A 27448-nucleotide genomic window follows, 5' to 3' on the forward strand; every position below is an offset into this window, starting at 1 on the left:
AAAGACTTCATAAGACGTAATTTAATTAAAACTGTTATTTTCAGCGGACAATAATTTATACTGTACACTTTATTACCCGAAAATGACGGTTCTCTAATGAGGCTTTCTTTTATTTATACGACATCACTTATTTGTTTTTATTTTTAATTACTTTCTATTTTTTGCTTTATATATTTTATTATTTTATATATATATATATATATATATATATATATATATATATAAATTATATAATTTTTTTAAATTTATCTTTAATAATAAAATGTGTATATTTTATATTTATTTTCTTTTAATTTAGCAAAATTAATTCTTATTTTACAGAAATATAATCGCATATTTTGGAGTGAACGTATAAATTCAAAGCGATATATTGTATTCCGTCTCTTTCTTTTCTGATTTTCTACTATTGCTGTCTCGCTTTTTTGTTTCACATTTCTGCCACTTAGGAGATGGAAGCGTTGCAGATCTTTCTTACACGAAAACATAGGAAAGTGGAGGGGTACTAGCAGTCCATATTTATATAGTCAAAGATAAGTTCTATGGCTGCGTGTTAGATCGCGGTGCGCGCGTGCGAGCGTGCATGTATTACTACACCCGACCGGGGAAACTACTTCATCTTTTCCGCTCCTAGAATCATGTTGTCGTTCGCATTGTAATCGCAGTAAGCTTATATTTCTTTATTCACACGCTTATATCACATTTGTGTATTAAACAATTGTAATGAGTAAATGTGACTTTTACTATTTAATATTTTCCCGCACTCGCCAATATAACCCATCTGCACCAGGCATGCGATTTTGCTTAAGATGATTTCGAATGATTTCTATCCTTTTTATTTAAAAACAAGTTATAAATAAATAATAATTTCTTTATTCATAATTCGTTTTTTATTGTTCAAAGTATTCCATACATACTGTGACATACTGTGATCGTCAAAAAAATTTGTCTAATTTTAACAATTTAAAAAAGTCACTGTTATTTTATTATTACTATTATTATTATTGTTATAAAACTTTTACTTCAGCATTCATCATACCGTATTGATTTTTCTTCAAGGCTCTTTCGCGTAGTCAACGCCGTATGAGATGAATTCGTTTTATTGTGAACAATCGAGCGCATGGATAAGTATGCGTAACATGCGTATAAAATAAAAATATAAAATAAAAATACAAAAAAAATACAAACAAATATAAATTTTTTATTATTCGGAAATAGGAATTTTCACAGGTTATGAAAATGTATTTAAAATCTCTCAAATGTGGAAAATAAATAAAAAAAATTAAAATGAATGACAGTGGACAGATTAAATCATATGACAGCGAGCAGATTTGATGACGTCATTTTGGCACCTGTGCAAAAAAATAACTGAAACTTGTTCATGTTGTTGTCACATCGTGTTTCATTCTATCATAGTTTCTATAAACTTAGGATGGATATTATTTTATTCCATAAATTTATATGTCGATTTTTTAAATACTAAAAAAAGTTTCTTTTTCTTATAACTTTTTTCTTCTAGAGTTTTTCTTCCAAAGAGAATGATTTTTATTGTACACTGTTCAGCTAATAACAAACAAAACTAACAGTTACATAAATAATAATAGAGGAGAAGAGGGTAAGAAGAGGATGATACTTATTTTTGTTTTATTGAATAATTTTGTTTATAATTATTATTTTCTATTGAAATTTGAAGGATTACATTCGTCAGAGTGTTGTTTGACAGAGACTAGACTAATGAAATATTTATTATTTAGGACGTGATTTATAAAAATCTAATGCACTGCATAATTGGTGAAAGAAAAGAAGTGATTGTAATATGGCTATCCATAAAAATAATGTTAAAAAATTAGTTTAGTTTAAAAGAAACATAGCACCTTGTTACAAAATTATATATTTTTAATTTTCCATTGTTTAGAATTTTCCTGATTTAGAATTTTCTTGCGCTCAGAAACTTTAGAAATACCATTAAAAATTTTATTGAAAGTATCATTTTATGCCTGTTTAACATTAAACAACAAGCATAAAATAATGTCTCTAATGTTTCTAAACACCGCTCTTTAGAATGACAATCAAAGAAATATTTCGATATAAAAATTTCGCCTAAAAAACCATATTAACAAAATTCCATGTTATTATTTTAACTTTGTATAACTCGAAATGTATACGGCCAAATAAAAAATTAAATAATAAGAAAAACACTCGAATGTATGTAGCTTCGTGTAATAATATACTTAAGTTTAAGAATAATGAGAAAGTGTATGTAATTAAAAGTTAAAAGTGTACCTTGAAAAAGTTCAGAATTGCTCAAAAGTAAAAATGCCTTATAACAATTGTCAGTCATTATATATTGCCATATTAGTATCACTAAAAACGGCGGGTTACTAAATGAATAATTCCATAAGTAATTGTTAGAATACGTCATCTAATAACGGAAGTAATAGGGGTGCCGTATTGACAGTAGCCGTAATACCTTCTTCTCCTCTAATAACAATTACATTTTACTAATTACCAATTCAACTTTAAATGTAGAATTATTTTGTAATCTGTGTTTCATTCTCCTGTAGAAAATAACATATATTTAAGAATAAGAATATATATTTAAAAAAAAATTACAAAACTTGATTTGTTAATTTAATATTTTTTATGAAAAATACATTACTTTTATAGAATGAATACGTTTATTAATTTATTAATTTAAATAAAAAAGAATTAGAAGCTTATACGTTACTGTAATTTAAATAAAAATATGTAAATAATTTCAAATAAGACTACAAATTTACAATTAAATTTTTTATTAAAAAAAAAATAAAAACTACAAATAAAACAAAAAAATATAGTACAAATACAAATACAACAAAAAATAAAATTTAAATAAAGGTATTATTTAAAATTAGAATTTTTACTGACTAGAAATATTTTACTGTTGCCTTTAACACTACAACAAAATTCAAGAATTATATTACTTCTAATAAACAATTAACTGAATGCAAAAATTAATATTATACTTTATTAATTATAAGTGTTTTATTATTTGGATATTATTTTCGATGTATCTGTAAAATAAATATAATAATTATCACATTTGTACACTTTATCGATCAAATTGAGACGACCAATGACGTTCAAAATAACGCGATAACAATGCAATTAAAATTAGCGGCAAAGTATTTTATATCAATTCTATTACAGGATTAGAGGATGAGAGTATTTTTATAATTTATTTATTATCATACATTGATGATATTTTAAAATAATCTAAGATTATTTCTTGCAGTACGTCTTGCTGATCTCTATTGCTATGTGGTACGGGACGCGAAGAGTAAACTGCAAGCGCAACCGCCACGTGTTCGTGAGATGCCATAATAGTGCTCTGTTCGATATGTGAGATATATGACATTAATGCGATATATGACGTTATCGTGCTAATGAAATTACACATAATCATGGATTGGATTTCTTGACAGAAAGGGCAGAACATCGCTTTTACACTACGAATATGTTTCACTCTAAATATGGTAAGAAATATGGTGATTGACGCCGTTTGTTTAGCGTAATTTATAGGAAATTAGCAAAGCTTTTGATTGCTGTTATTTCACTTTAAGCACATAAAAATATTTTTCCTTGCCATATCAAAAAAGGTTAAATGCTTTTATGTTTTCTTTATTAATCTTTATTGTATCTGTTATTTTTTCTCTTATCAAAGATTGAAATTTTTATTTTAATTTTATTATTGGAAATTATTCGTTAGTATTTTGTGAATTTCATAAAATACTGTCATCGATTCAGTGATCTTCACGACATTCTGGTGGTTCTTTGCAACGACTGCAGACATTGTTCGAAATGAGGATATCTGCGGACCTCACAATGGTAGACGTCTGTACTTGGAGCTGGGCGAGAAGGGTATACTCTACGCAAAAAATGTCACCTTTGACAGAGATTCACTGAGACAGCTGGTGTCGCGTCTTTACACCACTATTAACAGTTCCCATCATCAATGCAATCTCGAATTAGTGACTTGTCCTTCCTGCATGATAGTTATCACTTTCAAGAATATCGCGCTTCCATATCATTGTGGCGACGGAGTCGTGATGGACAGCCAGTGCAGGTGGGACTGATACATAAATATATTAATTGAAATAATAGATAAATTGATACATTGAATTTTACTGTGAATATAGTTTTAAAGACTCAAAAACTTAAAAAATTATTTTTTCTATTTTTTTTTTTTTTGAGAATCTTTTCAATTTTTTCCTAAGGGTAGAAAAATTCATTATAAAAATTACGTGTTCATAAAACATTTGCTTCTTTCTGTAAAGAAATGATTGTGTACATTTAACTGAAGTTAAATACAGGTAATGTTATATCTTAGACAATACAAAAGATGTTGAAAGACATTCGAAAAACGTTAATAAATATTTTTATGACATCTTTTGGACTTTTGTGCTGTTAGAGATGTTAACCAATATTATTATCTTCAAAGAATTACAATGAATATATTATATAAGTATATAAAATAATGTTATCAAAATACCCCGTGAAAAGGTTTTATTACATTTTTAAAGTTAAAGAAAATTATAGCAGTTTAATATTTACTGCTGCCGCGGTGAAACATGGCTTATTAATTATTAATTTTATATTATCATGGTTTTTCATGACGATAATAAATATGATCCTATAAAATTTAAAATTGAAAAGTGTTATTATTGTGTTATTATATTAGTGTGGTGATTTCACCAAAATCACCCGTTTTGTAGTTACATGATTTTTTAACCTAGCGCACCACGCTTACTTTTGAGTTCATAACTCGCCTCACTTTGGTCCATGAGATGGACTCTCTGGAAATAGAAAGAAAAATAAAAAAATAACAAATACAAGACAAGCTCAATTGTTATATATAAAGTAATAAATAAAGAGATAAATGACGAACACAAGATGTTTATTTGTATAAATTATTTTGTTACTAATTTAAATAAACAAACATGTTTTGTTTTTATTTAACCCTTTTCAATGTTTTATAATAAATAACCAAATCATCATTTTATAACGTTTTTTAACAATCACAAATAATATGAACGATTATTATTGTATAAATAAACATTTGAAAATTCGGTGGAATAAGAAATGGAGCGATTATTTAATTGAAAGTATTAAATGATTTTTGTATAAATGCGAATTTCACAACACGCACGCTAATTGTATAATAATTATAAGAAGAGGGTAATATAACACCCATTTGCATTTTATTGAACAACTTTGTTTATAATTAATATTTTCTGTTGAAACTTGAACGATTACATTCGTCAGAGTGTTGTTTGATAGAGAGATTCTAAACTCAAAATAATGAAATATTTATTATTTAGGACGTGATTTATAAAAATCTAAAGCACTGCATAATCAGTGGAAAAAAAAATGATTGTAATATGGCTATCCATAAAAATAATTAAAAAAAATTGGTTTAGTTTAAAAGAAACACAGTATCTTGGTTAAAAATTATATATTTTTAATTTTCCATTGTTTAAAATTTTCCTGATTTGGAATTTTCTTGCATTCAGAAGCTTTAGAAATATCATTAGAAATGTCATTAAAAATATCATTAAAAATATCATTTTATCCCTGTTTAACATTAAACAATAAGTATAAAATGATGTTTCTAATGTTTTTAAACACCGCTCTTTAGAATGATAATCGATTTATCGAAGAAATATTTTGATTTCAAAATTTTGCTTAAAAAACTATATTAACAAAATTCCATGTTATGGTTTTAACTTTGTATAACTCGAAATGTATACGGCCAAATAAAAAGTTAAATAACAAGAAAACACTTGAGTGTATGTACATACACTTGAGTGATAATATACTCAAGTTTAAGAATAATGAGAAAGTGTATGTAATTAAAAATTAAAAGTGTATTTTGAAAAAATTTAGAATTGCTCAAAAGTAAAAATGCCTTATAACAATTGTCAGTCATTATGTATTGGCATATTAGTATCACTAAAAAACGGTGGGCTACTAAACGAATAACTTTATAAGCAATTGTTAGAATACGTCACCTAATAACGGAAATAATAGGACTAGCTATATTGTCAATAGTAGCCATAATAGGGGAGACCGGGGCTAAACGCCATATTTTAGAATTTTGAAGCTACAACTTCTCAGAAAAATAATTGTTGTAATTGCCTATACAAACGTAATAGAGGCAACCTTTCTCTATACGTTAATGCCTAATATGATCCTGTTGATCATACGCTTTATTTTATAATAACCAAAATATAAACGTGCGACAACGTGGCCATTTTGCCTTGATATCGGGGTCAGTTGGTTACTAGGGTGTCTAGGCTCTGTTTTTCATTATCTAATTAACTGATGGTTAAATTTTACTTGATGTTTTTTCCAATGGACTTCATCCACAATGATGCCATAGGTGAAGCTTATTGGCTCAAATTTAAATTTAAGTTTAACCATAAGTTAACTAGATAATGAAAAACCGGGTCCTAGTAGCGTAGGACAAGAAGGCTCCGTATAAAATGCACGTGTAATAGTCAATGCCACGGCGTGACGCAGAGTTTTACTAAGCGCCACGGCGCATGGTGTCTTCATTAAATATCAATCAACTGACCCCGACCCGACATATGCTTTATTTCAATCATTTTATGAATGAAAATTGCGTTTACTACCCAAAATAGTATATCATACGTTTGCGAAAAACTTCACTCTAATTAATAACACGTAACTTTATACATTTACGCTAAAAAATATTAATATAAAATTTCGGGAATCTTAAAAGTTTACTTTGCTAGTGTTAAATTGGTTTTCTATTTTTTAAAAATGTAATATTATTCCGATTTTAATGAAACTTAGAGAAAAATATTTATATTCTAACAGGATGTTTCGCAATTTTTTATTTGCTGTTTGTTTTAAGATAAATACTAGAAACAAACACATATCCAACAAGTCTCTGGTGTCACTTAACCCCGGTCTCCCCTACTCTCTTCTCTTCTATTAGAATGGACAAATAAGAAGTCACAATTCATATATATTGATTAATTACTAACGTAATTTGCATCTCTACAATTTTCTAAGTCTCGTTGTTGAAAAGTATTTTTTGATGGAAAAATAAAAATTTTAATAAAAATAAGATTACACAATTTCCTGAATCACGTCAATATGATAAACATTAAAATTTAGGTAGCAAGGTCATTTACATAGCAAAAACAGTAATTTTTCAGATGTTCTGATGTATTTTATTCGGCTTATTGTTAGATATTGTTTGTATGTATCCAAGCAATATCATGTTTAAAATGAGCATATTAAACGTTTTAAAATTGACTTATCAATTCAGCATGGCATGGCATGACCATGCCATGCTGAAAGCTAAAATATAACTTCATGTTATTTTATATCACAATTTTGGACATATGTGCATTATGATATGTATGTACATACATAACACATTAAAATATAAAATTTTCTTTTTACATATGTTACAGTTAAAACCCGAAATCCGTCAAAACCAGAATTTACTGGTAAATTCTAGTTTTAACTAAGCCAGCTCGGCAATTCGCGTTCTAACTGAAATAATTTAGTCAAAACTAGAATTGACCGAGTGCTTTAGTAAATTCGCGTTTTAACTGAAACAATTCAGTTAAAACTAGAATTGACTGACCGCTTTAGTAAATTCGCGTTTTAACTGAAACAATTCAGTTAAAACTAGAATTGACTGATTGCTCTTAGTGAATTCGCATTCTAACGTTTCGCCTTTCGGTGTTTGGGCGTAACACATATATGTATAATATTCACAAAATAAAAATTAAGATTCTTGCATTATAATTATATTGAAATAATGCTGATTGATGATGTTTATTATCATTTCAGTCAGATTATATTGGTTTTGTAACTTATTCCGTAACAAACATTTTTATTATGTTGATTATATAGGAGAGAAGAGAAACATTTCAAACAAAATTTTTATAAAATAAATTGTCAGTGAAGTTAAAATTTTAATTAAAGTAATTATATAAGTAATAATATTATAAGTAATAATATAATATAAGTAATAGGTAATATAAGTAATAATATTATAAGTAAAAAACTTAATAAGTAATAATACCTAATAATAATATTTTTTTATATAATACTGTATCTTTCACCTTTAAAACTAAATGCTACGAATAACTGGATGAAATTAGAAATTAGAAAATAGATTTATATAGCTCAAAAACTACTTATTCTTACAAGGCATACTGTTATGGCATTTAGAGTTGCAAAGATTGCCCTTTTTCATACAAAAGCAACGCTTTGAAGTACAATTTTTTGTGCAAGCACAGCGGACAAAGCCTTGTCCTGTACCAACGGCGCCTTTTCTAGCTGCAGTTCTCAAGGAAATTTCCTGTTTCGGCACTTGTTCTTGAGTCAAGAATATTTGAGGAGATATATCAAATTCAGATCTGAAAAAAATATTAATGTAACATATTTTCTGAATTATTAATCGGCTTGGAAATTCACCAAACTTACCTGCAATATAATTTATTTAGAATTCCGTCCTTTGTGCCAATTTTGTATAATCCATCTTCATTTCTTTCAAGAACGATACCTATGAGATTTCGTAAGTCTGCCTTTCCTCTGTCAACATCTGGAATGAGTATAATGATATTAGCTCCTATATCAACCGGAGAATGAGTTGCATCGGAAATCAATTGCATTCTTTTGGCCTGTTTCTCCAAATTTTCTTTGGCTTCCTTCCTGGCTAAGGAGATGTTTGACGATATTGTAGTTAGCATCGCCTCCGCTTCATCTTCTTGTACTTCTTCAACTATTTCAGTTTCCTCGTGCTCTGTATTCATCTGCTCGATTATGTTCTGAAGGTCATTTTCATCATGGATATTTGAAATCATATCAGATGGCAATGATGATGTCGTCAGTCCAACTCTTGGTTCAATTCCAAACATTGCTTTATAAGGTGATTGTTTGATTCCAAAATGAAGTGCTCTATTTTTCATAAATTGTACAAATTTAAGACCATTCGACCATTTGGTGGTATTGTTGTCTTTCAGCCATGAAGCCAACATGTTTTCTATGTCCTGGTTGGCTCTTTCAACTGAACCCTGACTTTGGCTATGTCTTGGCTTTCCGTGAACAATTTTTAACTCCGGCCAATATGTAAATAACTCTTCTATGACAGAATTGACAAATTCTCCATTATCAGAGTGTAAAATACAGGGAGCTCCAAATGTCAAAAAGATATCAGTAAGTTGCAAAGCAACTTCTTCAGCTCTTTTGCTCTGGAGTGCTCGCAGTAAGATAAATTTTGTTAAATGGTCTTGGTAAACCATAATAAATTTAAATTGTTCATCAGCCTGAGATTGCATGTCGATTAAATCTACTTGACAACGGCTATTCATTTCTGAGTGAAGGATCGGCTTAGAAACCAAACCTTTCTTGCGCTTGCTTCTTTTTTGTTGACAAGTTTCGCACATTGACAAAAAAATATTTATCATTTCATTACTTATATTGGCGTATTTCCTCGATATTTCCTTCTTCATTGTCCTATAGCTATATGCGCACTTTCTATGACGTCGTATATTTCTTCTGCTGGCAAATAATACTTGACTGGTTCGTCTTTTGAAATCAACTTTTTCGTTCCACCGATTTCAAAAACATCAAATCTTTTAACTCTTCGGTATTGCAAAGGCGTCTTCTTTATTGCAGCTTTAGCTTCTTCAGTCTCCGCTAATAACTTATCGTATTCATCTCTTTTCATTACATTATAGTGACTTTCCTTCCTATCTAAAGTTAGCAATTTCTCCAGGAAACGCAATTTCCAGCTTTTTCTAGATAAATTCTCACATTCCATTTTGTCACTCATCGCCAATGTCTGCGCAGAAAGAACATCCGAACACATCTGACTTGCACGACTGCACGTAAACAATTGACAAGCGCGCCGGCGACACGTTAGAACACGAATTCACTAAGCGAACAGTCAATTCTAGTTTTAACTAAATTGTTTCAGTTAAAACGCGAATTTACTAAAGCGGTCAGTTAATTCTAGTTTTAACTGAATTGTTTCAGTTAAAACGCGAATTTACTAAAGCGGTCAGTCAATTCTAGTTTTAACTGAATTGTTTCAGTTAAAACGCGAATTTACTAAAGCACTCGGTCAATTCTAGTTTTGACTAAATTATTTCAGTTAGAACGCGAATGTACTAAAGCACTCGGTCAATTCTAGTTTTGACTACATTATTTCAGTTAGAACGCGAATTGCCGAGCTGGCTTAGTTAAAACTAGAATTTACCAGTAAATTCGGGTTTTGACGGATTTCGGGTTTTAACTGTAACACATACACTTATTAATATTTGATAAAGCTGTGTTAATAATATATAATAACATTCTTATATTCATATATTCTTGTAGTCATATATTTAAAAAAAAAAATGATGTAAATCGATTAAAAATTGTCATGTAGATTTAAAGGATGTTTAATAATTTATTTGTTAAAATTTTCGTTTCAATAATTTTGTTTTCTATTTTAAAATAGTATAGATTAATATTTAAAGTATACAAATTGAATAGCTTTAAATTTTAAATAACAAAAGTATTTGGTGCGAATTTAAGAAAAAATTTAATAATATAATGCATAAAAAACGCATTAAATATTATAATTAAATAAGCAATGACAATTAGGTATTACTACGTACAGTATAGAAAGATTGCAGAAACATTGTATAAACCTTACAGTGAAAGACTGCAGAAACTTTGTAATATTGCATGAAAGTTGTAAAATGTTTCTGCAATATTATTGCAAGCTTACAGGACTACAGTAATATTACGATGCAATGCATTTGTTAAATTAAAATATGTTGTTACAAATATGCAAAACACTTCAAATTTAATAGTTAAAGTTTGAAAATATGTAAAAACGTCTGGAACAGATAAGAAAAACTTGTTGTAATTGCCCATACAGAGAGTTTGCAGGAACATGGCAGAATGATTTCATTGAAACATTGTAATATTACATTTTGATTGCGAAACATTGCTGCAACATTGCTGAAAGATTGCAGCAACATTAGGATGTCCGCTTTTTGAAATATTGCATTGAAACATCTTATTTTCCAAAATATTCACATAAATATTATTAATATTACACCACATAATTTCAATAAACAAAACAATATTTGTGTAACATTTAAAAAAATATTTTTTGCGAAAATCTCGGGAATCTTTTTCGGAAATTTCCAAGCGGTCACCCATCCAAGTCGCGACTCTGTTGAACGTTGCTTGACCTCCGTGATCGCTGCGAATTGATCCCTCATGATGAACCTGTGAATACTTTATGCTGATATATGTATATAACTGGTAGATTAGGTCAATATACGTTATCAAAAAAATGAAATATGTATAATTAAAGCACAGTATTTATATAAACAAATATAAAATTATAGTTTCTTTTTTACTGATTTTGCAAATGTAGAATAGCATTTGGAATAACTTTTCTGTTATTTGTTTAAATAAGAGTGTGATTAAAAAATATATATCAATATAATTTAATAATTAAATTAAATATGAAAAAATTTTTATTAAAAAAACAATTAAAAAATATTGTTTGTTCATTGGACTGTAGATCAAGGTTTTTTCATACACTACTCAAAAGAAAATAGGGAACACTTTCCAGACACCAAAAATTAGGCTATTTTCAAATGACTGTAACTCGGTGAAAAATCATCGTAGATAAAAAATAAAAAAGCATTTTGAAGCTTGAAGATCCAACTTTAACGCTCTATCAGCAGATTTTCAAAATTCTTTTAACTTCCTTGTCTTATGCAGTAAAAAAGCACACCCTGTTTTGTTCCTTAAAATTTCGTATTTTTGACACTTTGCAGCTCGACCAACAAATTTTTTTCGAACAATTCAAGTAAAGCTTCATAAACTACAACATTTTGCCTACAAAATGCTTTTTTTAAAATTTCTCTACGATTTTTTTTGACCGAGTTACGCTACTTTGAAGCTAAACCTGCATTTTTTACAAATGATATCCGTACTCCGTGAAAAATCATCGTAGACAAAAAATCAAAAAACCATTTTAAAGCTCGAAGTTCCAGCTTTAACATGCTGTTAATGGTTTTCAAAAATTTTCTCAATTTCTTAGTACTATGCCCCAAAAAAGATACACTGTTTTTTCCTTAAAATAACGTATTTTTAACAGCCTGTAGCTCAATAAAAAAATTTTTCTCGACAAATCCAATGCAAGTGCCATAAAGTATGACATTTTCTCTACAAAATGCTTTTTTTAAAGTTTTCTCTACGATTTTTTTTGACCGAGTTACAAGACTTTGAAGATATACATTTTTTACAGTACATTTTTCCGAAAAATGACGTCTACCGCCGACATTAGCATTACCCAATGTGCACCACGTGGAGGTTGTCGGTCGGATTTTTGCACATCGTGTGTGTGTGTGAGTGTGTGTGTGTGTGTGTGTGTGTGTGTGTGTGTGTGTGTGTGTGTGCGTGTGTGTGTGTGTGTGTGTGTGTGTATGTATGTATCACAGCAGAGATAAGGACCCCGCAGTTCGTCACTTCTGCAGTATTTAATGACTCCAAACCCTCTCTGCTGTGTGTGTATGCGCTCGCGCGCATGAGAGTTCAATAGTGTGTATTTCCTCCTCTCTGATCAATTACTGCTTGCAAGCGTTCTCGCATATTTATACATCTCGCAATACGATCTTGCGGAATGTTGTGCCAAATTTCCGTTAAAATTTCTCCCAATTCTTCTAAATTTCGCGGCTGTTCCTCGCGACGCCTTAATCGTCGTTCCATTTCATCCCAAATGTGCTCGATTGGATTTAAGTCCGGGCTATTGGCGGGATGATTTAACAGTCTAATTGCGTGTCGTTGAAAAAAACGTCGCGTTATATTCGCCGTATGAGGTCGAGCGTTGTCCTGCATAAAAATAAAGTTCCGACAGGTTCGATTTAATAGCAAAACGTGTGGTCGTAGAATATCGTTGATATAACGAACACCCGTCATTGCCGGAGGTGGCAGGATCACTAGATCACTTCGTCTTGTAAGTGATATACACCCCCACACCATCACGGAACCGCCGTTGTAGGATCGTATTGGCATAACGCAACGTCGATCATAGCGTTCATTTCGTCGATGCCAAGTACGTATACGAGCATCATTGCCATAAAGGCAAAAACATGATTCGTCGGAGAAATATACATTTCTCCAATCCCTAGCGGTCCAATTTATGTGATCGCGCGCAAATTGATAACGTACTTGGCGATGTACGAGTGTGAGTCTTGGTACTTGTGCACGAACACGAGAACGAAGACCGGCTTCTCTCAAACGGTTGCGAATTGTTTGTTCGCACACATGGCGCAAATGAATGTCATTACGAATGTTTCTTGCGGTAATTATTCGTCTTTCTAATGCATAACGAACAATGGCTCGATCTTGTCTATTTGTCGTTAATCGAGAACGACCACTACCTTCACGTCTCGTGTAATTTCCCGTGTCTTGATATCGTAACCAAGCTCTACTCAGTACGGACACAGATGCACCAATATCTTGCGCCACATAACGCATACTAAAACCTTGTTGCAAAAGCGCAATTATGCGTGCAACTTCTACGGCCGATAAATGTCTACGCGGCATTTTGAAAATTCCGTGTCGCTTATCACACTGCGAGAATCGCCGGCGTACTAAACAAAATTTTATTGTATTGAGCATGCAATGTTTACATATGGTCATCTTTGTCTAAAAAGAGATTTTTTTTAGACTAAGACGACTATATGTTTACAGTTCACAGGATTGGAGAAATGTATATTTCTCCGACGAATCATGTTTTTGCCTTTATGGCAATGATGCTCGTATACGTACTTGGCATCGACGAAATGAACGCTATGATCGACGTTGCGTTATGCCAATACAATCCTACAACGGCGATTCCGTGATGGTGTGGGGGTGTATATCACTTACAAGACGAAGTGATCTAGTGATCCTGCCACCTCCGGCAATGACGGGTGTTCGTTATATCAACGATATTCTACGACCACATGTTTTGCTATTAAATCGAACCTGTCGGAACTTTATTTTTATGCAGGACAACGCTCGACCTCATACGGCGAATATAACGCGACGTTTTTTTCAACGACACGCAATTAGTCTGTTAAATCATCCCGCCAATAGCCCGGACTTAAATCCAATCGAGCACATTTGGGATGAAATGGAACGACGATTAAGGCGTCGCGAGGAACAGCCGCGAAATTTAGAAGAATTGGGAGAAATTTTAACGGAAATTTGGCACAACATTCCGCAAGATCGTATTGCAAGATGTATAAATATGCGAGAACGCTTGCAAGCAGTAATTGATCAGAGAGGAGGAAATACACACTATTGAACTCTCATGCGCGCGAGCGCATACACACATAGCAGAGAGGGTTTGGAGTCATTAAATACTGCAGAAGTGACGAACTGCGGGGTCCTTATCTCTGCTGTGATACATACATACACACACACACACACACACACAGCACACACACACACACACACACACACACACACACACACACACACTCACACACACACACACGATGTGCAAAAATCCGACCGACAACCTCCACGTGGTGCACATTGGGTAATGCTAATGTCGGCGGTAGACGTCATTTTTCGGAAAAATGTACTGTAAAAAATGTATATCTTCAAAGTCTTGTAACTCGGTCAAAAAAAATCGTAGAGAAAACTTTAAAAAAAGCATTTTGTAGAGAAAATGTCATACTTTATGGCACTTGCATTGGATTTGTCGAGAAAAATTTTTTTATTGAGCTACAGGCTGTTAAAAATACGTTATTTTAAGGAAAAAACAGTGTATCTTTTTTGGGGCATAGTACTAAGAAATTGAGAAAATTTTTGAAAACCATTAACAGCATGTTAAAGCTGGAACTTCGAGCTTTAAAATGGTTTTTTGATTTTTTGTCTACGATGATTTTTCACGGAGTACGGATATCATTTGTAAAAAATGCAGGTTTAGCTTCAAAGTAGCGTAACTCGGTCAAAAAAAATCGTAGAGAAATTTTAAAAAAAGCATTTTGTAGGCAAAATGTTGTAGTTTATGAAGCTTTACTTGAATTGTTCGAAAAAAATTTGTTGGTCGAGCTGCAAAGTGTCAAAAATACGAAATTTTAAGGAACAAAACAGGGTGTGCTTTTTTACTGCATAAGACAAGGAAGTTAAAAGAATTTTGAAAATCTGCTGATAGAGCGTTAAAGTTGGATCTTCAAGCTTCAAAATGCTTTTTTATTTTTTATCTACGATGATTTTTCACCGAGTTACAGTCATTTGAAAATAGCCTAATTTTTGGTGTCTGGAAAGTGTTCCCTATTTTCTTTTGAGTAGTGTATATGGACCTATTTCATCTATTAATATAAATATTTTTGTTTCTTAACAATACTATGATGCACACAGCACCACAGGACCGCATGCCTTTTTCTAGACGTCTTAGAGTCAACATTTGAAGGATGTCTGCAGACGTCTATGCAAAGTCGATTTGGGAGTCAACTTTGAAAACCTGACTTGGATGAGTCGACTTACAGTCGATATACGGACGGTTGTATTCTTAGGGAATGTAGAGATTCAGCGGAAAATTTAGTAAGGCCCGACCTTAGTTTGCTAAATGCGGATGAATAATTATGGATGAATTAAATTAATATATTATTATACGCGAATATTCTGCTTTGGCTCTTTATTGCCACTACTTTATTAAAAAATTATGATATTGTAATGTTTCCGGAATATCACTGGCATATGCCATGCAATTTTGCAGGCATATTGTTAATTTATGTTTCTGCAACGTCTCCGTAATATTGCATTGGAATCTGCAACATTGCAACGTTGCTGCAATGTTGCTGGAATTTTCTGTACTGTATGAGATGGACCTATTTCGTCTATTAATATAAATATTTATGTTTCTTAACAATATTATGATGCACACAGCACCACGAGACCGCATGCCTTTTTCTAGACGTCTTAGAGTCAACATTTGAAGGATGTCTGCAGACGTCTATGCAAAGTCGATTTGCAGTCAACTCTAAAAGCCTGACTTGGATAAATCGACTCTTACAGTCGACATATGGATGGTTGTGCTGTTAGGGAATGTAGAGATTTAGCGGAAAATTTAGTAACGTCGTCCGATCTTAGTTTGCTAAATGCGGATAAATAATTATGGATTAGTTAAATTAATATATTATTATACACGAATATTCTGCTTTGGCTCTTTATTGCCACTACTTTATTAAAAAATTATGATATTGTTTTCAGCAATGTTTTCAGAATATTACTGGCGTATGCCATGCGATGTTGCAGACATATTGTTAATTTATGTTTCTGCAATGTCTCTGTAATATTACATTACAATCTGCAACATTGCAACATTGCTGCAATGTTCTGTGCTGTATGGGTAGTGATGACGTTATGGAATTAGTTGGAGTGCGTGAGTGTATTATAATGGCGGACGCCACAATAATATCTATGTGTAATCGGCAATAGTTCTTTTTAATAAAGATAACGAAGATGGATTACTCAGTAATTATGAATGTGCAATAATTCATGTTGTAATCGCGATTAATATGTTTTTTTGCGCTAACTGGGTAATTGGAAATCGCGTGTATTTGACTGTAATGCTTATTGAAATGCACAATGAGTGACTTGTCATCTGGCGAGGACGCTATCTCCGATTAGTTGTCCTTTAGGCTATATTCAGCATTAGCTTACGCGGCCGTTTCTTATATTCCTTCGCCTATGAGTGTATGCGCGCGCGTACCGATATTGAAGAAGACTAGAGACCCTATATCAGAGTCTGGACACGAGACAATCACTTTTGATTGGTTCTTCAGTTCTAGGCAACTCCAGCCTGTATTTGAATTCCAATATTCGTATTATGTTTAGATGTTACAAAAAAAGCAAGTATAGGAAAGAAATAAATAAAATTTTTTTATAATGTAATGCAATATATTTTATTTAAATAAAGTATGCATTGCCATTGACTTACTATCACATTTTTTACATTTTATTGCATTTCTTAAAAATCTAAAAGTTACAAACCTCTTAATTATATTTATATATAAGTTGTGACATGGTAAAATATGGTTTGCTGTAATTTTATTACATTCTTTAATTAAAAAATTTTTAAAGTAATATCTGTAATGTTATTAAAATATTTAGAAACTTAAAAAAGATTAAAAAAGTTTCAATATTTACAAAAAATAAACAATTATTTGTATAACATTTTAATTGTACGAATTTTGTAAATGAATATAATATTGGAGTTTTGAGCCAAATGATTTTAAACATTTATTACACAGTCTGCATGTTTTTGTAATACATTGTATGAGGTACCCGGCAATGTTATATAAACTATTTAATTCTAAATTTAATAATCTTATTAAATTTTTATTGAAAGGCGGAATTGCGCTACTACTTGTGCTATTATTATTCATGTCAATGTTTCCTTTATTTGTTCGTTTTTTTTCTGATAAAAATTTAATAGAGCCTGATAAATATTCGCTATCATCATTATGTGTCTGGTTGCATATTCTGAACGTTTTTCGGCTATAGCTTGCTTTAAACGGATCAATTATTACCTGTGGGAGTTTCCCGTGATGGTTTGACCAGATTTTAGCAGTTCATAGTGGATCACAACCTTTTGATCCCCGGCGGGTCCCGATAGCGCACATCCCGATAGTACACAAACCATTCACAATGGCAGATGCCTAGAGATTTTCCGTAGGTTGGATTAGATAAGTCAAGATGATTGGTTGGTGGGCTATCGGGATGTGCGCTATCGGAACCCTCCCTCTGATCCCACCAAATACAGAGCATTATCTTGGTACCAAGGATATTCGGCTTCGGCGTTGATGTTCCTGATTGGCCGGGTTTTACATACAATTTTTTGCGTTTTGGGTTGTTGTAGTGAATCCATTTTTTTCCCCGGTAATGATTCGATGCAGAAAAGACTTTTTTTTTGTACCGTTCAAGCAACATTTCGGACATGCAAAATCGTCGTCCAATATTTCTTGGTTTCAATTCGTGTTGGACCTAATTTCTTTGATTTTGGATGTATCCCATAGTTTTGAGTCGTTTTGAAACAGCTTGTTGAGTAATTTCCAATGTTTTTGCGAGTTCTTCTTGCATTTGACACAAATCTTGATCGAGTAATGTTTTTAATTCTTTATCTTCAAACTTTTTGGTTGACCCAAACGCTCTTTGTTTTCAACACTAAAATCACCACTTTTAAATCGTGAAAACCATTCTCTGCAAGATTTATCTGATAGTGCAGATTCATCATACATTTTCACAAGCATTTGATGCGCTTCAGCTGCACTTTTCTTCCAATTGAAACAGAAAATCAAAATTTCCCGCAAATGGTGCTTATTTGGAACAAAACTCGACATTTTCAACGTAGTAAAAATTAAACTTGTTGTGCAAAACTCAAAGACTTGTAAACAATATTTGATTGACAGATGTTGACACTTCACGATACAGCAAAAATCAACTGTCGCCGTCAACTATTTATAGCACCTAGAGCCATTTTTGAAAACGGACCGAACTAAGTTGTACACCCAAAATTATTTTCATCTGCTAACAATTGCAATGGGCTACTTACATCATACAGATAAGATATGCCTGGCTTTATTTACTTTTATTTTATTAAAATCATTACTACATATATCATCTATGTATAATCGAGGCGTTAATAAAAGTTCCGAATTATTTTAAACACTGATTAATTCATTAAAATGTTTTAACTTTATTTTGTTCATAGGCAAATTATATTTTCTAACTATATCATTTGGAATGATTATTATTTCATTATTAATGCTTAAGGATTTTAAAAACGTGGTGGGTCACCGATTATGTACAAATCACTACAAACATTTTTGTTGAAAGAAAAAAAAATGTACGCCGCGTATAAAAAAGTGTCGTATATTACTCTATCATATATTAAAAACATGTTTTTAAATTATACTATTCCAAAAAAAGATTAGATCCTACAATTAGGTATTTCAAACGGAATCATAGTGAAAAAAAAATACTTGGCGTGCCCAAGTCGTATTCTTTAATTATGTAAGACGTAATATAAAGAGACTCGGGCCAAGTATTTTTTTTTTCACTATGATTCCGTTTGAAATACCTGACTAATTGTATGATATAATCTCTTTTTGGAATAATTTAATTTAAAAACATGTTTTTAATATAAGACAAACTAATATACGATACTTTTTTATACCTAGCGTACCTTTTTTTGTAAGGATCTCACTACTTTTTGATACTCTTTTAACTGAAAAATGTTTTTACTTTTAAGATTTTGAAAAAAGTTATTATTATTATAAATAGCAAAATTCGTAATTATTTTTTCAACAAAATGTACAAATCAATTATAATGTTATAAAATCTACTTTCTCTGCTAAACACAGCCAATATTTTTTTTTCAATTATCCTTGAACAAGCTTGGCAATTACGAAAATTTATTAATTATAACTAAAATACTAAATACAATAAAGAAATTATATTTCTTATTATTGTATACATTTTTATTTCCTATTATTGTACATTTTTTTAATTACATATTAATTATTCGAAATAAATTACAAATATAATATAAAATCACAACTGATGATATTTAGACTACTAATGCCAGCGATGTTGCCATTATACATAGCCCAACGTGGCCATGTCAATGACTGTAACAGTGTGAGAAAGTTATGGAACGATCTGTTTCACCAGTCTTCTATGCGCATGTGTCAATCACACATAAGCCAATCGTAAGCGATGGATGTTGTAACGACCTGTCTTTTTCCGCGCACGGGGCGGCGTGAGTTCGGCGGACGAGGACACGGACTGAGGTCGCCAAGAGAACTAGACTGGTGTTGTTGGATAAATAGGCAAATCTTTATTTCGCGTACGGTCGGTACAATACAAAAGCGTGGCGTTCTGGCCACGGCGCGCGGACGGACGGATGGCGGTGACGCTCGGACGGACGTAATGAAGCTTAGAATTTAGGCGCGGACGGACAAACGGAAATCAGAACGCGCGGACGGAAAGACGGTATGTATACACGAGATTCGGAACGGTCGGATTTTAAACGCGGTATCTTACAACGGTGTTTATTTATAGGTGCGCGGGATTCCGAGCCGAGATTCTCGGAATTCGGAATCCTTGTTGACGCGCTGGTACCATGGCCTTGCCGAAGACCGCGGCCACGGCCGTAGACGACGCGCGCGCGGTACAGCTGTACTTCGGCCCGATTGCGACGCGCTGCGGTTAATACCGCGATGTTCGGCGGTGGTAATCGACTCACGCCAAGATCTCTTGGTGGAGGCGCGGAACTCCACACCCCAAGTCGTGAGTCGATACCAAGACAGGACGGCGGATCGGGAAAGTGCCGACTACCAGGATCTCCTGGTGGAGCCCATGATGGACTTGAGCCCGTGAACCGGTGGTCTAGGAAAGCGGATGGCTCGTGTCAAGATCGCTTGACTAAAGCTAAGGCACTTAACTCCGTTGAGCACTCGGGATTCCTTCTCGGACGGGAGATCGGACGGAGAAGAAGCCTCGACTCTAGGAGCGGTGGCGCTTATATACTCGAGTCTCAAGGGCAGGGACGGTGCGGGGGTACAGAACGGTACGGAATCGGTGGGGGACTGCCTGCCGCTCGAGATCGGTCCAGCGGCCGCCACTCCGTTCGAGCGCGTGCGCGCAGAGATCTGTCGACGCGCGGATGCGTCTACGTGCGCTACGCCAGTGTTATGATTCTTATTGGCGCTGTGTGCCGCTTTTTCGCTGTCCGGCGGTTGTTCGGCCGGACAGTCTGGAACGGTGGACGGTCCGAAGGGGGAGCGGAAAGGCGGTTTGTTACAATGTTCTCAACGCATACACTCAAGCAATCGTTGAAAGAAAATCGTCCCTCATCACACTGAAGAACTCAATCAGCGCGGCGTTAAGCACATGCGCGCTATCTCACTCGTTTTAATGACATCACATGCTCTATTTTAAGTTTTGATTGGATGATTCTGATATACAGCGTCATTAACCCGATTCGGATTAAATTTTAAAACTTACTGTCTTCAAAAGCGTTATTATACTTCTCTTTCGAGCGCTCTCTCGATTAGGTAACTGTATAGTGCATAACCTTACATAAGAACCCATCTTGACGGACAGTCGCCCGTCTTGAGCGTTGTAAATGCGCCTTGGCGGACACTCGCGAGAATGACAAGAACAAAGCGACGACGACGACGACGAACAACATTGAAAACTGAAATCGTCGAAGTGACACTTTTCATAGACTCGTTGTTGAATCTCGGGATTGACTGAACTGATTTCATTCAGACCGGTCGTAATCGAAAGCTCGTAAAAAGTTATTATGCCTAGTATTCTCCATAATCCATTGTTTCCAGATCCGATGTCTAATGTAATGAAGTTTAGTGATAATCTATTTCTTCAGTTTTATTTATAATCTGAAATACTTTATTTGCCTTAATGTTTTGCTGTTAAAATGGTATTCCACTACATGCTTTCATGTGTGTTGGTTGCATACGTCTGTTTGTAGCGTAAAGAAAGAAACCCTCGAAATCTGTGAAAGCGTAGTCTGTTTTCGTGAAGAATAAAAATTGATTTCAATTAAAATAAAGATAGCCTTTCTCTTCTCGATCGCATTACTATTGTGGAAACCCGATGGCATGTGCGATAGGCAAGTCACCGTGATGCAAAACACGCCATTTGCAACAATGGAAAATTCTTCACATCTTCAAGAGATTTTCATACGATGAATTGAGATCTTTTTCAATCCAAATAAATCAATAAAATTCGTGTGGGTAAATTTATTTGAGAAATCTTTACAGACACTTTGTTGCCTAAACAGTTGTGACATTTCCTGTGGAGAATTACGTATACTCAGATGATGGTCTATTTCCGACAAGTTTTTGTATATAACTGCTTCAGAACCTAAGGCGATCTTTAACGGGTTTTGATGATTCACAGCAGATATTTATGATTGCAATAATTTACTCTGAACTGACAATATAAGGGCCGTAACCAATATTAATAAATTTGGACCCATTTAATTCCACCTTTTGACTATGTTGACACAATTTTCACACTGCAGTGAAGATCGTTATATTTTTATATTTGCCTTCGATATTTTATTTACAGAAAATTCAGTTACTGAAGCAGAATCTTGAATGACGGATTCTAATACTGAATGATCTCTGACGCGGCGTTCCGATCTGACAAGAGACATGTCACAAATGTCTGGAGCCGATTTGATTTTCCTTGAAATATGTTATTAAACACGAAAATTTAAGAGACTCGTATTTTTTTATATGTGCAGAACCTCAAATTCAGGGGGTAAAACACCTCTTCGAAAAAAACGGAATTTCTCTTTCGAAGCAAATATCATCAAAAGTATAAGAGATAGAAAAAATTCTTTTTAACAAAAGTTATACGGTTTAAACAGTACTCTAAAGTTGTACAAAAAAATAACTTTTTTTACTTTGTTTAACAAAATACCCTCACCACTCAAAGCTTTTTCATATTTTTAAAATTTTTTTACGCCAAATTAATGCTTATTTTTTTCCAAATTCAATCATATACAGGGTGTGACTCAAAAAATCTGTCTATACCATCATGGGTTGATAGAGCAAGTGAAACTGAGAAGAAAAATCTTTTACCATTTTTCAAAATTTGCAATAATTTTCGAGTAATAAAATATTAAAGTCAAATAAATAAGAGGGCGCGGAGAGACAAGCGGTCATCTGCCTTAGTCGTAGGATCGCCTACCGCGGCCCGACAGTTGGTGAGACGGTGAGTAGGGCGCAGTGAGGGGAAAGATAGCTTCGCACCGCCGCAACGCCGCTCCCTCATGTTCCCGCACTGCGTCGAAGCACGCGTCAAAGCTATACACTGGCAATCACGATTATTAAAAATTTTGTTCTTTGTAATATTTCTATCATTTTTTATAGCACAAAAACAAAGTTAAATAATGTAACTTCACGAATGTAGCATCACACCTCTCCATCTAACATACAAAAACAAGGTAAATATTGTCCCTTTAAACAGTTCTAATTAATACTATTCGAATCTCACCATTATGTGTAATTTCAAGAACAAAATTTTAACTATTTCCATTTCTTTACACTTTTCATATTAAACACTGTAAGATACTCGGATAAATAGCATCATGTTGATTATAATTTATCACAGTTCTAACGACAGTTTTCATTAGAAGTTTACGTAATAATATAGCATATTGCTACTGTAAATGTAAGTAATGTCATTAAATGTAATTTAATATATTATTATAAAAAAATATAAAGTTTAAGGGGATGCTTAACATGGTCCTTTTTTACCGACAAAACATGATTAATTTTCGGTCGTGCTTATCTTCTAATTGCATTTACGGATTTCAAAATCCTTCTCCACAATTAAAGTATAAACATTAATGTAGCTCACAGCGCTCCACTTTATGCCAAAAACGTTAAATTAATATCTTTTTTATCTAATCTTAGCTGGCTCTGTAATCTGAAGCTGTCAACGGGTGTCTATATTCGCTTAATATAAATATTTGACGGCCTTTTCCTACAAAATGAGTGCACTATGAGGTGCAGATTAAACGCCGGAACAACGTAAAATTTTCGGAATTTGGTTTAGAAGTGTAATATAAAAGATTAGCCTGACCGAAAATTTGTGAGAATACGTACGTCCGATGCCGGTATCTCACAGCTGATCTGAGGTGATCACAGCAGAAGAAAGCAGACAATTAGTTGCCCTGTATTTTGACAGATGGCAGTGTTCAAGTCGGACAAAGCAATCGATCTGTTTATCGATCGATTGGATTGAATCTAAGCTAAGCGATAATAGGTTAGGTTTCCTGTCAAATACAACTCTGCAAGCAGATTATCTGCTTTGGCTTGAACTTCTTGGCATTCTGCGTTTCAAAATTCACTGTTAGTACTAGAAATCTATAGTTTCGTATACTGTAGACGTTACCTATAATGTAGATTTACAATACTAACAGTGAATTTTGAAACGCAACCGTAATACAAAAATAAATAAAGGATAGACTTTTTTAGGGTTGATTATTTTGTAGGGTAGATTCGGAACAACAACTGCATGATCTCATACTTTTCTCATAAATTTATTCATTTTTAGAATACAGATTTCACATGTCGAAGCTTGAACATTTTATACAGAACACTTATTAGAAAATGTTAATTTTTTAAATTCCCTCTTTATTTTTTTTAAACGTGCACTATCAATTTTTTGCTCTGGACGCAGAACCTGTCGTCTATCTATGACATCCATTTTTTCAAAAGAAATATATTCATTACACAAAATTAAAGAGTAAATGACAAAAGTATCATAAATTAAGTATCAGGCTATGTATCATTTATACATTTACAGATATGTACCGTAGAAATCTTACCATTTGAAAATTCGCGGATCGTATACAGTAACGCTATATACTTGGTACGAGAGATTATTGCATCTCATTACAATAAAAATCATTACGAATTGATTGATTCATAATGATTCATGCTCTTAGATTTCGTAGAATCTAAGAGCACGATTGATACATCAGCACATATGACAAGTGCACGCACACTTTGCGAGGATCCCACCGTGCGCATTACTCAGTAAATTCATACGAATGGCAAATTGAAAACCGAATATGGTGCATAGTCTGATACTGACTACAGTTTTCGCTAAAGATAACATAAAGTAAAATAAGAAAAGTATAAAGAAAGAAACTCATTTATACATAGTTTTTATTTCTATCGACTTTGATGAGTAAATATTTTTATTTTATGAATAAATATTTTCAATACAGATACATTATTATTATTATTACATATGTGTATAACCGACTATTCAAGCATTCTTGAGAAAATGATAAAATACTTTCAGCAGCTATAGTATCAATACGGAAAAAGAATTGTAAACGGACTGGATGTTCATGATTCTTGACTGTTATGCTGAAGATTTCAGGTTCGATTCCTCGGGACAAGATTTTTTTTTTGTAAAGTGTAGTATTAAAAAAAAATCAATAAATTCAAAAATGCTTCTGTACAATTATATTAACTTCAATTTCGACACAAAAAATATGTCACAATTTTAATACTTTTTTTTGACGTTCCTCATTGTAAATTTTTATGGCGACTATATCTTTTGTATTCTTGAGAAAATTTAATTGAATTGATAATAAAAGAGCATTTATAAACTTACTAATATTTTTTAAAAATTGTTATACATATAAGTTGTAAAAATAATTTTTATGTCATACTAATTTGACACAATTGTGTCAAAATGACATTAAAATGAATCGTAATTGATTGAGAAGTGACTTTTAATGATCATTATGTAGTCACTTTGATATCATTTTGATATCGTGATGACTCCTTGTTCTGTTTGGGTAGTCAATGTTTTTCCACGCATGCAAACTAGTAATTCTTCTTCGTAATGTTACTATAGGTGCTAGAAATATTTTATTATTTTCTCGAGAATGCCTAAATAGCCGGTTCTATGGTTTTGCTGTATGTAGTAAATTTACGAATGAATACTACATAATTATGAAATTTTTGATTAGGGATCGCCGAGTCCCCGCAATATTGAAAAATTTTTGTCCCATCGCCAACAAAAACGAGAATATTTTTTAGTAGAAAAACCCTAATAGGATGTAACAAAGCGCCTAGAACGGCGCTCCGTGCACGCTAACTATCGTCGACCAATACACGTGTACTCGATCGACATCCGTAACGGCGAGGACACCGCAGTATATGTCACATCATGCTTTCTCTCTCGACCCAGCGTCAAGTAAGAAAGATGCGTGAGAAGCTCTACTGTCTTTTTCTTTCTCAAGCAGTCTATTCTTCTCGACCTATTCTCTTCTGTCTCGAGCGTTCTTGATTTCTCTCATTACAAGCCGGCAACACTGCACAAGCCGGCAACACTGCACAGCTTAGCGAAACGATTTCAGATTTTCTTGTCGCGGATCAGAGTTGCAACGCGCGCGCGCGACGGATTATTCTATATACGTTTTTTACTTATATATATAATATATATATGGGACGTTTCACGTCAATCGGATCACTTGTCTGCCCAAAATTTGAAGCGACCTACAGAGACGTTCGATAGCTCAAAAAATTAGTCTTTACTAGTACTTTCGAAAGTCATGTGGCCCGTTTTGAAATTCAAAATGGCGGATCCAATATGGCAGCTGAATGGATGAATAATTACACTAGGGGACATGGTTTTGAATAAAATTGATTATTTTCTATGTATTTTTGCGCGCTGAGCACGAATCCGGCAAGCAAATTGCTCCATCACATTAGGTTTTTGAGAAAAGTGATGTTAAAGTGTCAAAAACGACGTTTTTTGACATATTTGTGATTTTTTGCTGGCAAAGTAAATTTTTTTTCTACTTCCGCTTACGCTATCTTAAAGTGTCAACTTTTAGCTTTAAAATATATTTTTTTAACACCAACACATTTTTCTTTTACCGACTTAATCTCTGTACGTGTAGTCACGCCACGACCAACATTTCATTGGCCGACGTAGTTTCCATTGTTTGAATAAAAGTTACATGCCGTCCCATATATTTTTACCCTCTAAACACAAATCTGGTAAACATTGCGGAAGCCTAACAAGCTGACAACATTGCTTGTTTTCGAACGTCGATTCTCGCGGTCTCGCGACCTACCTCCCCTGCGCCGATTTACGCGGCGATTCTTCTTCGGGTACTACCGTTGTAGCGATCGAAACGATAAGTCTGCGAGCGAGTACTATTCATATTGAAAATCTGTGCTGCCGTTACACCATCAGTGTGTAGTGGAAGTTTTATACCAAGTCAAAAAGTTTTGTTGTTACACGTGTTCATTAGAAAAAAATGGAAAAGAAACGCAAGGACGCTACAAATGAACAAAAGAGTTATCTTCCGATAGATGCTCTAACCCATTCAGAAGGGATGGTCATATTGGTAAAAATCTGAGAAATATTTCAGAGAGTATCTCTAAAATATTCCCAAACTTAAGTCAGAACGCAAAAATTTGCAGTCAATGCCGAAAAATGTGTAATGAGACAAAGGCAAGGAATTCCTCATTTTGTGAGGACCTTGAAGATTCGGATTTCAATGATAATGATCATTCTCCAAGTAAAAAGATTTGCTTGTCCAGAGAACAACAATTAGAAGATCTTTTGGAAGGTTTAAAACATAAATTTCAAAATTTACCTGAGAATGATCCTCTCCGAGTAAGTATACTCACAATAGCTCCAAAATGTTGGAGTATTCGTCAAATAGCTGAAGAATTCCAGACTTCCTATAGAATGGCCAAACAAGCAAAAGATCTTAGAAAATCGAGCGGAGTTTTAGCAATACCGCCACTTAAAAAAGGGAAGAATTTACCTGATG

General features: G+C 33.1%; 1 protein-coding gene across 4 annotated transcripts in view; it reads left to right on the forward strand.

Moving 5' to 3' along the window:
• Positions 1-534: 534 nt before the first annotated feature.
• The window catches only part of LOC105202597, a 190588-nt gene continuing 163674 nt past the window's right edge, over positions 535-27448 (forward strand). The window contains exons 1-4 of one of the 4 annotated variants that reach the window (XM_039447551.1): positions 536-661; positions 3272-3378; positions 3462-3512; positions 3784-4102. In XM_039447551.1, the coding sequence (XP_039303485.1) occupies positions 3494-3512; positions 3784-4102 (338 nt within the window). In that variant the 5' untranslated portion in view covers positions 536-661; positions 3272-3378; positions 3462-3493. Of the gene's footprint in view, positions 662-3271; positions 3513-3783; positions 4103-27448 lie in introns of all 4 variants that reach the window. The other 3 variants (XM_039447546.1, XM_039447542.1, XM_039447554.1) reach the window with 3 other exon arrangements.

This window comes from Solenopsis invicta, chromosome 1 (genome assembly GCF_016802725.1).
Source record: "Solenopsis invicta isolate M01_SB chromosome 1, UNIL_Sinv_3.0, whole genome shotgun sequence".
NCBI classification, from domain to species: domain Eukaryota; kingdom Metazoa; phylum Arthropoda; class Insecta; order Hymenoptera; family Formicidae; genus Solenopsis; species Solenopsis invicta.